The 18,705-nt window shown below is 33.6% G+C and overlaps 1 protein-coding gene across 5 annotated transcripts in view; it reads left to right on the top strand.

The window, feature by feature from the left end:
* Positions 1-18,359, top strand: part of LOC114053677 (myb-related protein A) — a 61,701-nt gene extending 43,342 nt beyond the window's left edge. For 2 of the 5 annotated variants that reach the window (XM_027876791.1, XM_027876790.1), the window contains exons 9-16: positions 2,390-2,623; positions 7,043-7,408; positions 8,127-8,269; positions 8,878-8,992; positions 10,850-10,966; positions 11,057-11,164; positions 14,069-14,248; positions 15,588-18,359. In XM_027876791.1, the coding sequence (XP_027732592.1) occupies positions 2,390-2,623; positions 7,043-7,408; positions 8,127-8,269; positions 8,878-8,992; positions 10,850-10,966; positions 11,057-11,164; positions 14,069-14,248; positions 15,588-15,716 (1,392 nt within the window). In that variant the 3' untranslated portion in view covers positions 15,717-18,359. The remainder of the gene's footprint in view (positions 1-2,389; positions 2,624-7,042; positions 7,409-8,126; positions 8,270-8,877; positions 8,993-10,849; positions 10,967-11,056; positions 11,165-14,068; positions 14,249-15,587) is intronic. The other 3 variants (XM_027876792.1, XM_027876794.1, XM_027876793.1) reach the window with 3 other exon arrangements.
* Positions 18,360-18,705: the final 346 nt, after the last annotated feature.

The following is an 18,705-nucleotide window of genomic DNA, read 5'->3' as shown; positions in this document are numbered from 1 at the left end:
GCTGGAAAGGGTTAAGTTTATCAATATTAGTCATTAGTATCAAGAAAGAATATTACAGGATTTGTCTTTTTAGTACTTGATATCTAAAATCCACTATTGTTATTTACTTGATTTAAGAACATTTGGATGAGATTTTCTTGAGAAAAATCACTCCAGAGAAGAGGTAGATTGAACTCTATATACTTCAAAGATATTTCTTTATAGGATTAATTAGTAGAATAATTCTTATCTCCCATCATTCAAATAGAGTAGTTTTCCTCCCTCTAATCTCATGGCAAATTGTCTATATCCATTTTTTATTAAAATTTAGTTGTGTGAAATAAAAATCAGGAGTAGAATTTATTAGGAAAAAAAAGCAGGGGTCATAATCATGATCTCAGACAAAGTTAAAGCCAAAATAGATTTAATCGAAAGAAGAATAGGGAAACTACACTATGTCAGCCATATTAATCAGTATTGTTTTAGACTGTTTAAAATAACTAAACAGTATAAGGTTGGAATATTGCTGTGGTGTAGGAAATGAATTGGTGGACTTAGAAAAATATGGAAAGACTTGGACTTAGGAAGGAAGATGTCATCCACTGTCAGAGAAATAGGACAAACAAGTATAGTACAGTCTCAACTAGATGCATGTGAATGTATATGTCTCTGTATGAGTATGATTATAGATTATCTAAGTATACGTATGTGTATGTATGTTCATATGTATGTATATATGTGTGTGTCACACACAAAAATATATCCATGCTTAATTGTCGACTTCTTGGGGGACTGGGGTAGGGGAGGGCAGAGGAAGGGAGAAGGAAAGAACAAAGTAAAAAGTGCACAGCAGAGAACAAAAGAAAACTTACATAGAAGCAAAGAAAAGATGGATAACTGAACACAATATGTAGTATTTATTATATAGGCTTTCTTGAAATGGAAATTTATTGCTGTATATTTTTAATCCTTTTACATTCTGCTGCACACAGGGCAATGCTTTTTTTTCTTTTCTTGTTTTGCATTTAAGTTTATAATATGTTTCTTTTTTTGTTCTTACTGTGTATTTGTTTAACATAAATCAATAAAAATTAATGCTAAAAAAATTCACTTGTGAAATGTCTTGAATCCAATCTATTTCATAGAAATTGGATTTTATTATGTTACACATAGAATTAATAGACATGTTGGGCTGTACTTTGTCATTCTACATAATTTTCCTGCATATTTTTTTAGCATAAATATAGTTAGATTATAGCTGTACATTGCTTCTTGTGTTTAGCAAATCTTACTTTCTGTTATGTTGACATTACTTTTTCTACTTATTTAACCCCTTTATTGGTGTTACGACTATCACTAATTTGAAATACTAAGAATTAAACTTATTTGACTTCTAGGAAAGTTTTTTTTTTTTTAAACCCTCCAAGCATTTATTTACCTGTCTTATCTCTACCAAAGTGAAATAGCTCAAAGGGAAAGAGACAGTTGGGAAAACATAATTCTATTTAGGTTGGTAGTACTCTTAAGACATAATGGCTGTCTGTGTTTGGCATGGAATGGGCAATTACAAAGAATTTAACTGGTGGAAGTGTTAAGGGGAAATTGCATAGATTAAAGAAGTGAATATTGAATTTATCCAAGTACCAGTTATTGATTACCTTGAAGCTGCTTGGTTGTGTTAAACTTGGTATAAGGACAAGCATATAAAGCAAGGTGCTATCAATTTGAATATTTTTGTAATGTCTGTGAAAAACATTAGTAACATTTTTCCTACCTTCTTCATTAACATTTTAGATAAAAATTATTAAAAATATGTTTTGAAACCTGATTTTGTACATGAGATTGTATAAGGCAGTACACTTTAAGAGAATCCTTGAATTAATTGGTGATTGAAGTAGTTTCATTTTTGATTTTAAGAGAACTATCATTGAATCTTTCTGAAGTCCTGTAACTTCTTTTGGCAAATATTATTCAAAGTCCATTAAAAAATTTGAAACATGTATCCACTTGTATATAGAGTAAAGCAAACCATTAAAATTATTTTTGATCAACTTTGCCCTCTAAGTAACTTTCTAGATTGTATGTAATTGGGGAAAATAGGAAATTCTACATTCTGTATGCTGTTAAGGTCCACCGTGATAATAGTATATTTAATAGAAAGCATATGTTAAAATATAGAATGATTTTTACAAATTTGAAAAAATATTTCATTAACAATATCTAGAGAATTGATATAATTAATTAAAATTTTTTGTGCTGATTTTGGAGATATTAATGTTTTTTAATGTAAATTGTATGCCAACATGAAATCTATTTTAAAAAGAATTTTTTGCTTTAAATCCATATGTATTAGAGACATCTACATTTAAAATCACAGATAATATAACATTTATTTATTTTGTATTTTTAGCAGACGGGAAGTTTTTCTAGCTGGTCTGGTAGTTTCCTCATGGATGACAGTATGTCTAATACTCTAAATAGCCTTGAGGAACAAACTAGTGAGTTTTATAGTGTGGATGAAAACCAGAACGCATCCACCCAGCAGAGTTCACCCACCAAATTCCTGGCTGTGGAAGCAAATGCAGTATTGTCATCTCTACAGACGATTCCAGAATTTGCAGAGACATTAGAACTGATTGAATCGGTAAGTTTGGCATTTTATAATTCAGTTCATTAAAAAACAATTTCAGGCCCAGAGACTTTCAGTGACCTGCTTGCTGGAACCTGAGCCTTAATAGCCTCAGCCCATATTTGTCCCTGGGAAGCTGAAGGACCGTGGGCAGGTCACCTCACTTGTCTGGGTCTTTATTTCCTCATCTGTAAAATAAAAGAGTTGGACTATATCTCCAAACTCTTGAGTCTGTGAAAAAGTGGTTACTTGGTTGATCTTTTCCTGATAACTTTACCATAGCAAAGCTTACTTCAAGGAACTGTGGTTTCCATTTGTGTGGGTGTTTCCTCTCCCAACTCAGATCACAACTCTTCCATACTTAAGCAGAGTTTTCATGCATTCCTGGAGCCGAAAAATCACTGTAGCCAAAGTGGCCACGATCCTCTTTGAACCTAACTGGGTTGGTCCTTGTACGTCGAACAAAAAGTCTATTCCTGGGCCCATATTTGAAATATAAAGTATTAGCCTCAATTAAATACTGATTAAGGACTGATTTTTATAGCTGCTATGAACTTAAAGAAGTTTATTCAATGTCTGTTGATTACCAGTTCACAGTACCTGTGACTGGATCTTTGATCAAAATGCTATCTTTGATGTGTTGGCTATATTAAGTGCAGTTTCTTTAGTAGGCATATGATAAGCAGAAATTATTATAATCACTGGATATGCTAACAATTGCTTACTTTTGTACAGCACCTCAAGATTTACATAGTACTTTGCTCATGATAATCCTGTGAGCTGGGAAGAAAACAGGTATTATCTTCCTTTTTATGGATAAGGAGTTAGGCTTGTACAAGGTAAAAATAATAAATGGTAGGCTCAAGATTTGCATTTCATTGTCCTTTCTGCTATACCACATGATAATCTTATCTTTCTCAAATTTGAGCAAGGCTGGATATCAGTTCTGCAAAAGCCATAGGACACTAATAAGTCAGTGATCTATATTTGTGAGGCCCCTGAGCTAGAAGATCTTCCCCATTATATTTTTGTTTTGCTCTGTCTGTCAAAATTTTCTTGAGCTTATTCTGATGAGGATATGTTTTATATGTTCAAGAATAGCCTTGGAAAATTTTTTTTGCTTATATTTGAAAGATGTGTGTAATTTAAGAAAATTTTGCATTTTGTATTAACTACTTAAAAAATCAGAATAAAGGTTTATTTTAGACAAGAGTTTTGTTTTTGTTTGATATAAGATACTCTCAGGAATACATTGTATTTATTCACTATAAAGCTGAAAAAAGGTAGTTTGTAAATTTGTTATAGTTTTTCTCCAGTGAACAAGAAGGTGAAAAATTTTGATGTGTAATATTGTATTAATTCTCATTGTATATATGTATATATTTATATAACATATATGCATATATATCGTAATACATATAGGTGCATATACATATATGTATGTATTATGTGTGTATGTGTGTGTGTGTATACACACACACATATGCACACACACATATACATACTTTGAAATAGCTTTATTACTTTGTAATACCTTTCCATATTAAAAATTACCCAAATCACCATATGGCATTAAATTATCACATTTGAATGGTTAAAATTACTTAGAATATATACTTAAAAAAAAAACTATTGCAAAATGAATTGCACCTTAAATACACTGACAAAATAGCTAATTCATTACTGACATATTCATTACATGATCCTTCAAGTTATTTGTCCTAAGCATTGCTTTGTAGAGTACAAAAGAACAGCATTTCAAAATTTAGGCATTTGATCCCACAACTAATTTTGCCTTCCATTTGGAAGAATTAAAATTTTGACATAAACTACAGATAATTTAATTTCCCCCCACTCTTCCACCCTCTTACCTTCTCAAATAGGCAACAAAATAAAAAAAATACCCAGCAACTTTTACTATTTTACCCTTCCTAGAAAAGTACCATACCTTTTACTTATACCACGTCTTAAATTTCAGCATCATTTTTGCTTAAAGAAATCTGTTCCTTTTAAATCTTCAGGCAGATTTTCCTGTTCTGTAGGATCCTTGTAGAAAGGATTGTATTTGTAGCCTTTCACATAGCCCAGGTCCTTAATGAGCCTGGTTTGGCGCATTCCTCAGGTGCATCAGTACAGGTGGTAGAGGATTCCGGTGGTTTCTCAAGTAGGCTTTGACATTGTTGTAAGCATTATATGCCCTAATTTTGTGGCTCTGGCAAAATAAACTGCACATTGGGCTAGAAGAACCTGAAATTCCGGCATCTCTGTAAAACGAAAGACCTGATAAGTTACCCACTGCTTGGGTCAATACAGAAGGATCTGCCAGATCTATGTCTTCACTAGCAAATCTCACCAGCCTCTTGGCCAAGTACAGTGGGTCCTTACCACCTGTGGGCACGGAGGCAAACCAGTAGAATGAAGCATTCTTGTATGAGCCACACATGGATTTATGAAGTACAGAGATACAATTACAATACTATTCTACTGCTTGGTCATAGAAAATGTGGGATCTTTACAAGTCTTCGTATCATTTTTTGTGATTAAAACTCCTTAAGTAGAATAATTTTGAACATTTACAAAATAGTTTTCTTGAGCCTAGCTTGACCTGGACTGCCAGCTGCAGCCCATTCAGTTTACTCCTAGCATCCTTGTCACAGGAATAAGCTTGAGTGTTGACAGCTTTGTCCTCTTAACTACACAATGTAGTGGGGGGGAGGGTGTCAGAACTTCTGCTGCTAAAGCTTTTGCATCTGGCATGGCTCACAGAATCTGTGGACATGCCCTGGTCCAGCATTTATAGCCCCAAATAACTGACTAGCCATATTAAAATATTTCCATTGCTTCTGCTGAGAGTTTTTCCGAGACAGTCACCCAGCACCATCTGAGAAGAGCAGCATTGCCTGGAAGGAAGGGTTTTCCAAAGTGACTCTAATCGATCACTGTCCCACATTCCACATGAAGAAGGAAAGTGTCCTGAGATTTATTGAAATGATGAATCTCATCAGTAAAGAAGATGGTTTTTTTATTGCAAAGACACTTTTCACTTTTTGTTTTTATGACATCTCAGATATCACCTATCACTGTATGCAGGTCAAGAAGCAACAGTTAGAACCGAACATGGAACAACTGATTGGTGTAAGATTGGAAAAGGAGTACGAGAAGGCGATAACTTTATTTATTAACTTCTCTGCAGAATTCATCTTGCAAAATGCTAGGCTGGATGAATCAAAAGTTGAAATTAAGGTTGCTCAGAGAAATATAAACAGAGAAATATAATCTCAGACATGCAGATGATACCACTCTGATGGCTTTAAGTGAAGAGGAATTAAGAAGCCTCTTGATGAGGATAAAAGAGGAGAGTGTGAAAAGAGCTGGCTTGAAGCTTAACCTAAAATCCTAAGATCTTGGCAATTGGTCCCATCTCTTCCTGGCAAATAGAGGGAAAAGAAATGGAAGCAGTGTCAGATTTTATATTCTGGGCTCAAAGATCACTGCAAATGGTGACTGCAGCCATGAAATTAAAAGACACTTGCTCCATGGAAGGAAAGCTATGGCAAATCTGGACAGCATACTAAAAAGCAGAAATATGACCTTCCTGAAACATAAAGCTATGGTTTTTCCAATGTATGGCTGTGATAATTGAATTGTAAGGAAAGCTGAGCACCACAGAACTGATTTTTTTGAATTGTATTGCCAGAGAAGACTTTCAGAGTCCCTCAGATAGCAAGGAGATCAAATTAGTCAGTGCTTAAAGAAATTAATTCACACAATATTCACTAGAAGATCAAATACTGAAGCTAAAATACTTTTGCAACATAATGAGAAAACAGGACTCATTAGAAAAGAACCTGATGTTGGGAAAGATTGAAGGAAGAAGGAAAAGAAGACGGCATAGGATGAGATAGGTAGTGTCATGGAAACACTGAATATGAACTTGGACAAACTTCGGGAGATGATGGAGGATAGAGGGGCCCGGCGTGCATGAGGCCCATGAGGTCAGGAAGAGTCAAATATGACTGAACAACACACCCCTAAAGCATTATGAGGCGCATCTCATCAGGCAGTGGCTTGCCCGCCTAGCTTTTATTAGATCTTCTGAGTGGGAAGCTGAGAATGAGCACATCCAGGGCCAAGGAGTTTTCCTTCAGATAAAATATTTTAAAAACTATTCATTTTGATATATTTCCATAGTAAGTTCCAAGTGTTGAAGTGAGATATTATTTAAAATATTCCAGATAAGAAAGGGAGTAAAACTGGGAATGTAAGTGGTATCATTCCCAAGTGGTATTATTAAAAAATAGCCAACTGAAGCCAATTGCTATTAACAAAAATGAGTGGTTTTACTGACCCTCTTGGAATAAAGCCAGCTGGTGTTCAAGATTATATCTAAATGTCCTATAAAATTAACTTTAATAATAACTTGCTGTGTTGCAGGATCCTGTAGCTTGGAGTGATGTTACCAGTTTTGACCTTGATACTGCTGCTTCTCCTGTTAAACCCACCCCAGTTAAACTGATGCGAATTCAACACAGCGAAGGAGCCATGGAATGCCAGTTTAATGTCAGTCTTGTACTGGAAGGGAAAAAAAACAATTTCAGTAGTGGAGAAAATGATACTGTTCCTTCGGTATCCCCAAATGTGGCTAAGTTTAGCACTCCACCTACTATCTTAAGAAAGAAGAGAAGAATGCGAGTTGGTCAGTCACCAGTTGGTGAACTCAATGATAGCTCTTTTAATGACGCTGTCAACATTGCACTAAAACATACACCAGTGAAAACACTACCATTTTCTCCTTCACAGGTATAGCCTTTTTGTGTGTTTTTTATTTAGATAATATTTTAAAAGTCCTTAATAGTAGTTTATTACTCTAAAAATTGATATTGTGATCTATGGACATGGATTTTAAAATGTATATTAAAAGTTCTTGTACAATGAGGGCTAAGTTTCTAGTCTGCTTTGGATTGAGAAACTATAGAGCCATGTGTTAGAATTTTTTAAAAAATAAGATTAGGGCCTGAAACACCTATGAGTAAAGTGTGTTAATTTTTTGACATCTTTCTAAAGAATATTCAGTATTATGCTTAATAAACTATAAAATTAGAAGTTTTAGAAGAAACTTATTATTTTTATTAGTTTTAGAAGAAACTTTAGATAGCAAATGTAGAGATGTTAATATTCTTAAATATTTTAAGAGAAAGAAAGTAATTTTAAAATTATCCATATTTGACATATATTTAAATAGTTCATTGGATCTCTGACTCCCATCAATGTTACAAATTGTAACCCATCTACACATTCTCAATACTTGTCCATACCATACTTTAAATGTTCCATAAAGGCAAAGGAACAAACGTTTATTATGCACTTAGCTATGTGCCAGGCATTGTGCTAAGCCAAAATCTACCCAATGTTCTGAAGGCCTATATCTAGATCTAACATTTAACTAATGTTGATTAGATTTTAAAAGATAAAATTGTCTTTAAATTGTGCCTCCCCCCACCCCATTTTTTTTTTTAAGTTTTTCAATACATGCCCTGGAAATGAACAACTTAATATTGAAAATCCTGCATTTACATCAACCCCAATCTGTGGCCAAAAAGTACTTATCACAACTCCTCTTCACAAGGAAACTACACCCAAAGATCAAAAGGAAAATGCAGGGTAAGTGAACATTAAGTGTCTATGTAGTGTTCAGAGAAAGTGGCAGTGACTTTTAAAGTAGTTATTCACTGAAATAACTCTGTATGTATTTGTTATATATTTATATAATCCCATAAAACCATCATATTTAGGAATTCGAAAAAGCAGCTATCCCATTTTGTCCCATATGCTAGATGAATTACTTTTTAAAAATAGCAACAACTGGGGCAGTGAGGTGGTGCAGTGGATAAAGCACAGCCCTGTAGTCAGGAGGACCTGAGTTCAAATGCAGCCTTAGACCAAACACTTGACATTTACTAGCTGTGTGACCCTGGGCAAGTCACTTAACCCCATTGCCTTAAAAAAAAAATTAGTAACAACTGGAGGCTAGGTGACTTGACTACTTGTTAGGGATATGGACACGATTCATTATTTAAGTAGATGTTGGACTTAGCTGACCTCTTTTGTTCTTCCAACTTTATAGTTCCATAATTCTAACTGCCCCTCCCCATGGTATTCCAAATCTTTGTAGTCAAGAAAGGCTTTGTTAAAAAATAAAAAGTTAAATAAAATGTTGAGTATACATATTAAAAATTTTAACATGATTTGGACTCATATCTGTTTGATAGGTTTAGAACCCCTACAATTAGAAGATCTATACTGGGTACCACACCAAGAACCCCAACTCCTTTTAAGAATGCTCTTGCTGCTCAGGAGAAAAAATATGGACCTCTAAAAATTGTGGTAGGTATATATTTTTTCTCAATCCAGATTGAATAAATGGGTATTTTTACATATTGGGTGAGATGTTAGTATGGTGAATTTTCAGTTAGCTTGAGTGACCTTACTGAATCTAGAAGTAAAAAGCTATTTGGAAAAGTTTATCTTTATAAAGAGAAAATTTCTTTTCATAGACATCCACACTGTGTAATTTCATCACCTCATCTGAATGTAAAATAGTCTTTCTTCAGCATCAAGTTGGCAGCATTTTTGTTCAAATTTCTTAAATTTTCTTGATGTGCTTAAAGTCATTATGTTTATTAATACTCACTTGTAGAAATAATTTTTGAAGATTTTAGATCATGGACAAAAACTTGATAATGATTGATATTAGGTAGTTAATCATGCCTGAATTAAATTAATGGGGGAAGGAGTAACATGATTTGAAGTATTGATTTCTTCCTGATTATTGCCTAAAATTATTCAATTAATAGAATTCATAGAAATTTTTCTATTCATAGAATAGAATTATTCAATTAATAGAATTTGTAGAAATTCTTCTTTGTAGATATTTGGTTAGGAATTATATTGAAAACTACAAATACCTATGTTTAGAATATAGTAGTAATTTTATTATGCAATTTCATGGGAAGAATTGAAATAAAACAGATTTCTTTGGAATGATGGTAGATAATACCTGTGGTCTTAACAGCTCTACCTTTAAAAAAAGATAGATTTGTTAATATGACTTCTATATGCCCCCTCCTCCAAGTAAGAGCAGCTTTAAATCTCATTTTAATTTCCAAAGAGAGTTTTTGCAAATGTCTTAGAGTTATATTTCATTTGCAAATTTTATTCTCTTGACTTAATCTTCTGGATGTATTGATTACTTAAGATCTCAGTTGAGTGCTATTCAACCAAAGTACTACTTATATATAGAACAATAATTAAATTTGTCATTTTATTAAGAGACTTTGAGAAAGTTTTCTATTGCTAGTGACTAGTTGGTAGGTACAAACTGATGTTATAATTCATATTTTCACTAAAGAGAAGCAGTATAATGTAATATGTATATTAGCTGAGTAATCTTGGGCAAGCCATTTAACTTAGTTTAGTTTTTTGGTTTAGTGCTAGAGGCAAGTTGCTAAGACTCTTGAGTTACAGAGAAGTTGCAGAGAAGAGTTGCCTTCACCTAAAGGTTGTCTTCACCTTCTTTATCTTGGTGTTTGCTCTACCACTTGAAGTCGGCTCTAACACAGCTCCCAGTATAAAGTTCTCTCATCTTCACTAAATGATCGGGAACTGTTCAGCTTGTTGTCTGATAGAGAGCTGAAAGAAATGGTTCCTTAAAGTAAATACAACTTTTATTAAAAAATATTATGCTTTTATATGAAAATTTTGTTTTGAATTTGCTTTTAAAGATAGAATTTCCAGTGACTTTTACTTCCCAGATTTAGTGAGGTCACTCAAGTCTAACAATCAGATTGATTGAATAAAGCTGTGATATTTGCACTATTAAAATTTTGAATTTTCTTGTTTTTCTCCTTCTTTGCTAGTTTACTTGGTGGGCTACCCATTTCTAAAACATCCCCATAGTTTCCTTTAAAAATATATTTGGAAAATGTGATTTACTTAGGAAATAATAGGATAATGTTCTCACAAAATAGGTTTTATTAACTCAGTGCTCATAATGAATGTGCTGTTACCTTTTTTGCCATAAAATACAGTACTTTAGCATACATTTTCTACAAGTTAAAAAATTTCTAGGACTTGGCAAGAAAATTATACAAGTAGTGGGAAGGTATAAAAAGGTGGGCTTGTTGTATGTGAGAAAAAGGATGGCTTTTAAGGAAGGAACACTTTTTTATCCTTTAAATCCAGTCACAGCCACTTGCCTTCTTGGAGGAAGATATTCGTGAGGTTTTAAAAGAAGAAACTGGAACAGACATATTCCTCAAAGAGGAAGATGATGCTACCTATAAAAGCTGCAAACAAGAGGTAAATTTGGAATATTTTAGTATCGTACTTGTTAAATCAATATCCATTTTGTTCTGTAATAATTCTTCCCTTATAAATTGTTCATTCCAGCATGTTTCTTCTGTGAAGAAAGTCAGAAAGTCATTAGTTTTAGATAATTGGGAAAAAGAAGAACCAGGTACTCAGCTATTAACAGAAGACAACATTTCAGATATGCAGGTTGGTGAATAGCTTTTTAAAATATTAAACTGAAATTCATAAGAATTTTAGTTTTCATGGTATTTTGTCAATTTTTGTTGAATGCCAGGTTCTAATTTCATGTTTATTAGGTAGCCAGAACTAGAAGTACATTAGAAATTCATGGTGGATGAGTGCCCTTCAATATGGAACTCTTTTAACTAATTTTTAAAAGAATCATCAACATGCCTATAGTTTTATGTACATTTGAGATACTTGAAGTTTATTACTAAATCCATGGAATAAAAAGCACCAAATGTCACCAGGGCTTTTCATTGCTTATCTCCAGGGTGTTAGTTGACCTTAGGTGATCTGTCATTATACAAATAATGCTTACTTTTCAAAACTTGGGGAAGATAGCATTTACTTATAGAATATTTGCCAAACTTTAGGAAAGATTTAGCTTCAGTTCTTGAATCTAAAGGCAAAAAAAGGAACCATTTCAAACAAAAGAAGTTAACTGTTTCCAGCCTTACTAATTGTTCCCTAAGGAGTTACTTGTATATCTTCATTACTTACTGTAGAAGGTAAGAAGCATCAGGATCTGCTTGGCAGCTTTAATTCACTATCCACACTTCTGAGTAGGTACAAATAGCCCTAAGATATTTGCATTTCTTCTTTTTTCCCCTTCCCTTTTTTTTTTTGCCCTTTATTGTCAATATCCATGGAATAAAAGCATATTTTATGAAATGAGTTTCACAAAGCCAAGCCCGAAGATATACCTGTGTAGGCATTGGGATAGGGAGAGCTTGTTATTGTATAGTCAAGGGGAGAAAAGAAAATTATTTGAGGGTTTTTTTATGTTTTTTCCCCTTTCTCAAGTCTTTACTCCATTCCTCCAAGTGCTCCAATATGACTATATTTTCAGATTGCAGAAAGATGAACTATTTTATGCAGCCACTCATTATCAGACTAAAGTAATGCCATCAGGAAATTATAAATGCTTTCATCACTTTTTTTCTGCTTGCTTTACCAAAATGCTTCTACATGCCCTGATGGAGAGGGTTTGGGAATACAATCACATGTTCTCTATAGAGAATGTTCTGTACTGTCACCTCAAACACCTGGTCCTGGTCCTTCCTCTTTTTGCATTGTACCCTTAACCAAAAGTAAGGTAGCTTCTTTGATCTTCTTCAGTGGATTTGTGATCTCACTGATGTGGTTACTCTCTCCAGTAATGCAGATTGTAACCCATCCATACCTGCCCATCATGTGCAATTCTTGTCCATGTTCTCCCATAAATCTGCCATAGGGATCCCCACTCAAAATGCTAATGGGGCTGTCCTTTAATTCTCTTGTATTGCATGGATATCAGTGAACCTGTTCATTGTTTTTCCCTTAATATTACACCCAAACTCTGCAATCCAACCTAGAATCTCTTCTGTAATATACAAGGTCACCTAGACTGTCATTGACCATTTCTACTGGTAGAGAGCTCTACTTTACAAGTCAAACCATTCTGTTGCAGAATTGCTTCTCTATCTCTCAGAAAGCTCTTCATTATGTGGAAATGACTCCCAGTAACTTCTGCTCATTGGTCCTGGTTCTGTCCTCTGACGCAAACAGAACAAATCTATTTTTTTCCACACCACAGCTCTTCACAAATTCTAAAGACCCCTTGGTCTGGTCTTCTTTACTTCAACAGACTTAGTTTCTTCAACTGTTCCTTGTGTTTCATGGTTTCCAGGCCTTTTATCAAGAGACAGCTTAATGTACAGAAAAGAACACTAGACTTGGAATAAAGGAAGACCTGGGCTCAAATCCTTCTATGTCAGTAGTTGTGTAATCATGGGCAAATCACTTAACCTCTCTGAGTTTTAGTTTCTTCACTTGTAACATTGGGATATTAATGCCTGTAATATTTACTAAATTGAGTTTTTATGAGTATCAAATGAGATAATGATTGCATATTGCAAATTGCATATTGCAAATGAGATAATGATTGCAAGCCTTAAAGTATGACATAAACGTCATCTGCTATGATTTTAGCTTTCCTTATCTGTAGGGTTACATTATTCCAGTTGGTCAATGTCCCTCTTAAAATATGATACCCACAACATAACACTCCACATGTAGTCTGACCACAGTGACTATTATATTCCTTGAGTCCCTAATTTAAATATTGTGCTAGTACTCCTGCAACCTAGGATTATGTTAGCTTTTTGAGAAGCCAGAGTTGACTTTTACAATGTCTAGGCCTTTTTTATTTGAACTGCTGTTAAGCCATATTTTTCTGATTTAAAATAAAATAAAACCTAAATGGAAGATTATACCTTTATCCACTGTGTAATCTTTGTTGTTCTAGCTTAGAGAAATGTTTTAAAATTTTGATTCTGTCATCTGGCACATTAGCTATATCTGTTTCCTAACTTTGTATCATCCGCAAACTTGATGGACGTAGTGTTAGGTAATTTGGAATGATTAACTTTATAGCAAGAATAAGGAGATTTTTACTGTTTTGTGAAGTGCTGGGGAGTTTTGTTGTTGTTGCTGTTGTTTTTTTAGGCCAAATCTGTAGGGAAAAATATTTATGGCAGCCTTGCTTTAGAGTCATAAGTGTAGTATAGGTGATTAACTTTTTTCTTTTTTTTTTTTTAATGGCCATTACTACTTATATTTGTGTATTTTTTTGGTGACACTTTTCATGGTGAGAGTAAAATACTGGTAGAATGACAGCTCTCAAAAGCTATAAATTTCAGTGCTTTTCTCCATCTCTGAAACCTTTGTTTAATTCTTATCAATTATTCTTCTTTAATATCATAGACAAAGCTTTCTTGGGAAAGGAGTAAAGCCACTTCAAGCTCAAATTTTATATTTTATTCCCTTTAAAAATTTTAATTAGTTGTAGGTATTTTATTTTCATTTCTCCTTTTTCCCCCCTTTTAGTCAGAAAATATCTTTACAACATCTTTATTAATGATACCATTATTGGAAATACATGACAACAGGTGCAACCTGACACCAGAAAAACAAGATATAAATTCAGCCAACAAAACATACACACTTACTAAAAAGAAACCAAATCCTAGCACTTCCAAAGGTGTCAAATTGGAAAAGTCTCTTCAGGTATGGATTTATAAAATTTTTTAGTGATTTAAAAAATATTCAGTTATCGACTTGGTCCTCCTGGTCATGAATTCTTTTCTTTTCAGACTGCAGCCAATATAATGATCACTAAAGGATGCATTGACTGCTATTTTACAATTCAGTTTAAATCAGGATTTCAAAAAGAGAATCTGTCATTTACAAATCTGTGTATGTAGGTTAAACAGTTTGAGATGTAACAAAGACTCTACACTGGTGGTTTTCAAGCTTCTTTGACTGATGTTTTTTATAAACACATAAACACATAAACACATGCCTGTGTTTTTGGCACCCATCCTCTTATAACAAATGCAGCGCTGAAAGAATGTGTGGGTGGGGGCTGTCCCAGCAACCCTGTTGATACACATGATTGTTCTGCTTGAGCAGTGATTGCCTGTGAGCTTTTTGGCATGCAGGTTGCACAACAAAACCCCTCAGCTGCAATGCAACCACGGTACAGCTGCAGATCTAGGCTAAAGCACTGTCTTTTAGGTACAACACATATTGGAAAATGTGGGAGGGCACTGAAGAGAGAAGTTTCTCTTCATGCCTGAGAGGGTACAGAAATAGCATCCTTCTGGATACTTAAACATTCCTTAGAGATGACATTTGCAATCTGGTATACCCTGTCACCCTGTCCAGGAGTTACTCTGGGTCATGATATTAGTTACACTTATTTTTGGAAGCATTTGGGAAGATTTCATTGTTGTTAGTAATATGCAAATAACCATTTGAAACATAAATTTGGCTACTCAGTATATGAAAGTCTGGATATATAAAACAGATAAAACTAAGAGGTGATTATTTGCTTCACAAAAGGATTCACATATGGTTATTTTAGATAGCAAGCTCTCAGTGCATTTAAAATTTTTTAGTACAAAAATATAATTTATCCATATTTTTTCAGGGATACCTCTGTTGCATAAATTTGTAGTAATATGATAACTAATGTTCTAATAAGTAAAATATGAATTTTATGCTATTCTTTATGAATTGTTATGCCAGAAATCCATTATATTTTTAAAAAAAAAATTTTTTCTCAACATCACATTCTCCATTTGCTCATCCTGCTCTTACAAACTTCAAAACAATAAAGCCTGAAAAGGGATTACGGAAGTTTCTTTTTCACACTCAAGCAGAACTGCTAGGAAAATGTCTTTAAGTTTTCCTAAGTGCCCTGAAACTTTCCTTCCCCCAAGGGAGCTATGAATTTGACTGACATTGATAGAATTCACTTTTAAACCTAAAATTCTGAATTGGTACAGATACATTTATTGTGGCAACTTGTTAACTTTATTGTTATGTGTGTTTCCCTTTGTAGTCCAATTGTGAGTGGGAGGCAGTGGTTTACGGAAAGACCGAAGATCAACTTATAATGACTGAGCAAGCAAGAAGATACCTGAGCACATACACAGCAGCAAGCAGCACTTCCAGGGCACTAATACTATAATTGTCAGGATTGCTGAGGAAAGCGTTGCCGCTCCTTTACTGTGTATTCTGCACTAAATTAGGTTGCGGTGAAATTTGTCAATGAATTGTTTTTTAAACATTTTAAAGGTGGCCTTAAAATTTTTCACATCTTTTTAATAAATATCAGGAAGGCTAAAAGCTAAACTGTTTTAGTAAGGGGATATCAGAGCAATCTTGCAGTGTTTTAAAGGATTTTAAAATTTGTTTTTAAAGAACAGTAAGAAAAGCAGCATTAGAACATGCATAAGTATTTTAATAGCAAATTTTTCACATTTCGTTTCCATAAAATGTTGCCTACTATCTTGATGCTCTCTTGATGCTGCAGTTGTAGAATAGGTTATAAGTACTTAATGATTTCTGAAACCACGTGGCCGGTGTGTGGGAGAACATGTACAGCTTGATGAAAGTACTTTGGCCTATGTGTTTATTTGCTTATGTAGCACTCTATTCTACTATGTATAAAGAAACACAGTGGAAACAAATGTAAAAGAAGGGTAGAAAGTTGCACTACTAGTTTTTTGTATTCTTCAAAAACAGTGAAATTAACTACAGTGTTAAATATATTTATTTGAAAATGGTACTAGAAATAAGATGGGTTGAATAAAGGGTTTTTTCATTTTTAGTACAGAGTCAGTATTTTCTTCATAAGTCTCAGAAGAGCTGAAAGCTTTGTTGAATGTATTGTACAGTATGTAGAGGCAGGAAAACTTTGTAAATTGGAAAGGAGTCTGTTTTTATAATTTATTTTCATTTTAAAGCTTAAATGTAGATATTTATATGTATACAGGGTGTCTAGAAGCCAGTGTTGTTTCCTGTTTAACAGCTATATTAAGGACAAGTTTGGACCTTGAAGTATGAAACAGCAATAAGTTTTAGGCTGCAAAGAATACAAATTCAATGCTGTATGTCACATCTACCTAAATGTTGCACTATGCCCTTTAAATCATGTTGTTTATAAAGTAGTTATTACAAAATTTTTACTAAATTATAATTTAATTTTTTCTTTTTTAATTATATCTGAGGGTCATGTAAATTAGCATCATAATTTGTACATGTGTTTTAAAATTGAACATTTTATTTTGTTAAAACACACAACATAGCACGATGGTCCCTAACCAAGTCTTATCTGCACTTAGAAGTTTATTATAGTTACTTAGCATTTTCAAAAATAGAGCAAATATTATTCTCTTATTTATACAGAAAAAATTTTTGTCCTTTTATAAAACTTTGGTGTTTTCTCTACAGGTTACAACAGTTGCTTCAGTTGCCTATTTTAGGTATTTGCACTTATTTTATTTCTTTTTGAAGGAATGTCTTGGTTTGCTTTTGTTGTAGAGGTTTTATGTAGTTAATTCCTTGCAGAGTATAATGGTGTGCTGTCAGTTTACACTGACAGATAAATAGAATTGTACACTGTAGTTTTAGTTATTTATAATTAACACACTCTCTCCCTCTCCACTCCTGAAGTGTGCTGCTATAGAGAATAGCAGAATCAGCTTGCTGCTATGAGAGACGGAAAGAGCAACCACCATATGCACTGTGTGTAAAGATAAAATCAAATGATGACAGGTTCTCAAGTTAACTTCATGGGATCAACCATTACCAGGCAAATTCTTGCTGAACTGATACTCTCAAATCCTAAGAGTTGAGCTTTGGTTATGATTCTGAAATATGAAAATAATACAGTGGCTTAAAAGAAAAAAGCAACAGTTCCAGGGTCTGTCATCTGTTTTTATGTTAGATAGGATTTGAAATATCAAAAGTTTGAATTTGTAGCTACTGTGCAGTAGACCTAAAAGGATCTCAAACTATTTAAATCTGAGTCACTTTGGCCCTCCCCGGTTTTTGTATACTGTAATGAGAAGTGCAGAAAATATGCAATATTAAAATTATGCCTTGTTGATATCAAATAGAGCAACCAGTTTGGACCTCCTTAGCAATGTCTATTGGGGGTGTTAATTCCTTGCTAATTAATGAACTTCTTGCAGAAGTTACACTTTGAAAAACAAATTGACATGCACAACTATAAAGTATCATTTCATTTACATAATGAGATAGTGGCACATAATGGGCAATAGATTGATTTTTCTTTTTGAAGCACATAGCTAATATGGGTGCGCATAGTCTCAAATCACCAAGGTCTGTTATATGGAAAGATCTGCTTTTTTTTTTTTTTAAGATTTCTTTTTCTTGAACATTAATCCCAAATGTTAATGTATTCCAGATTTTATAAACTTAGGTTTACTGTACATAGCATATATTAGGGTTGGTATTGGTTGAGCCCTTTAGCTAACTGCTTTATTGCTTTTGCAAGAAGATGTCAATATTTAACATATCAGACATTTTAAGTCACCTTTTTACTGTTCTGTATATATGTGTGTATTATAATTTTTCAAGACGTTGTAAACAACCTTGATATACATGTAGCAGCCAAACTTGCATGGAAACAGACTGTGCATATAAAATATTCCATCTTGCCTTTGGGTTTTGACATTAACGTATAACAGTTACATCCCCCAAGTGGAATTTTTTGTTGTACTGGAAAAATACTTTGCCATCATAAGAGAATCTTGCGTTTAATGCTGATTTACATTAACATCCGAAATAAAACATCTGTGTACAAGCTGACTTGAAATTTTCTTTTGTTTGAGGAAGTGCTCTTTTGTATGTGATGGTATTGGTTGCACTAAAAAGATGTGCTAAAAAAATATATTATCTGACTACTTGTTAGGACATAACCATAATTGTTCAGAGCAGCCATTAATGTCCTAATATATTGGATATCAACTCTTTTTGTGAAATTAGTTTTGCCATTGCACTTCTGCCTGGTTTTCCTACCTTTTGGGAGGGATGATGGGACTGTCAACAAATCAGATATCCTCATTTCAGTGCAGTTTCCTTGGATGCCTATAGGCACTTTCCATTGTGTAACATCTCGGCTTCCTTTTTTTTTTTCTGCTTGTGAGACA

The sequence above is a fragment of the Vombatus ursinus genome, unplaced genomic scaffold (genome assembly GCF_900497805.2).
Source record: "Vombatus ursinus unplaced genomic scaffold, bare-nosed wombat genome assembly UNPS02014812.1, whole genome shotgun sequence".
NCBI lineage: Eukaryota > Metazoa > Chordata > Mammalia > Diprotodontia > Vombatidae > Vombatus > Vombatus ursinus.
This window is presented reverse-complemented; position numbering and strand designations above follow the sequence as displayed.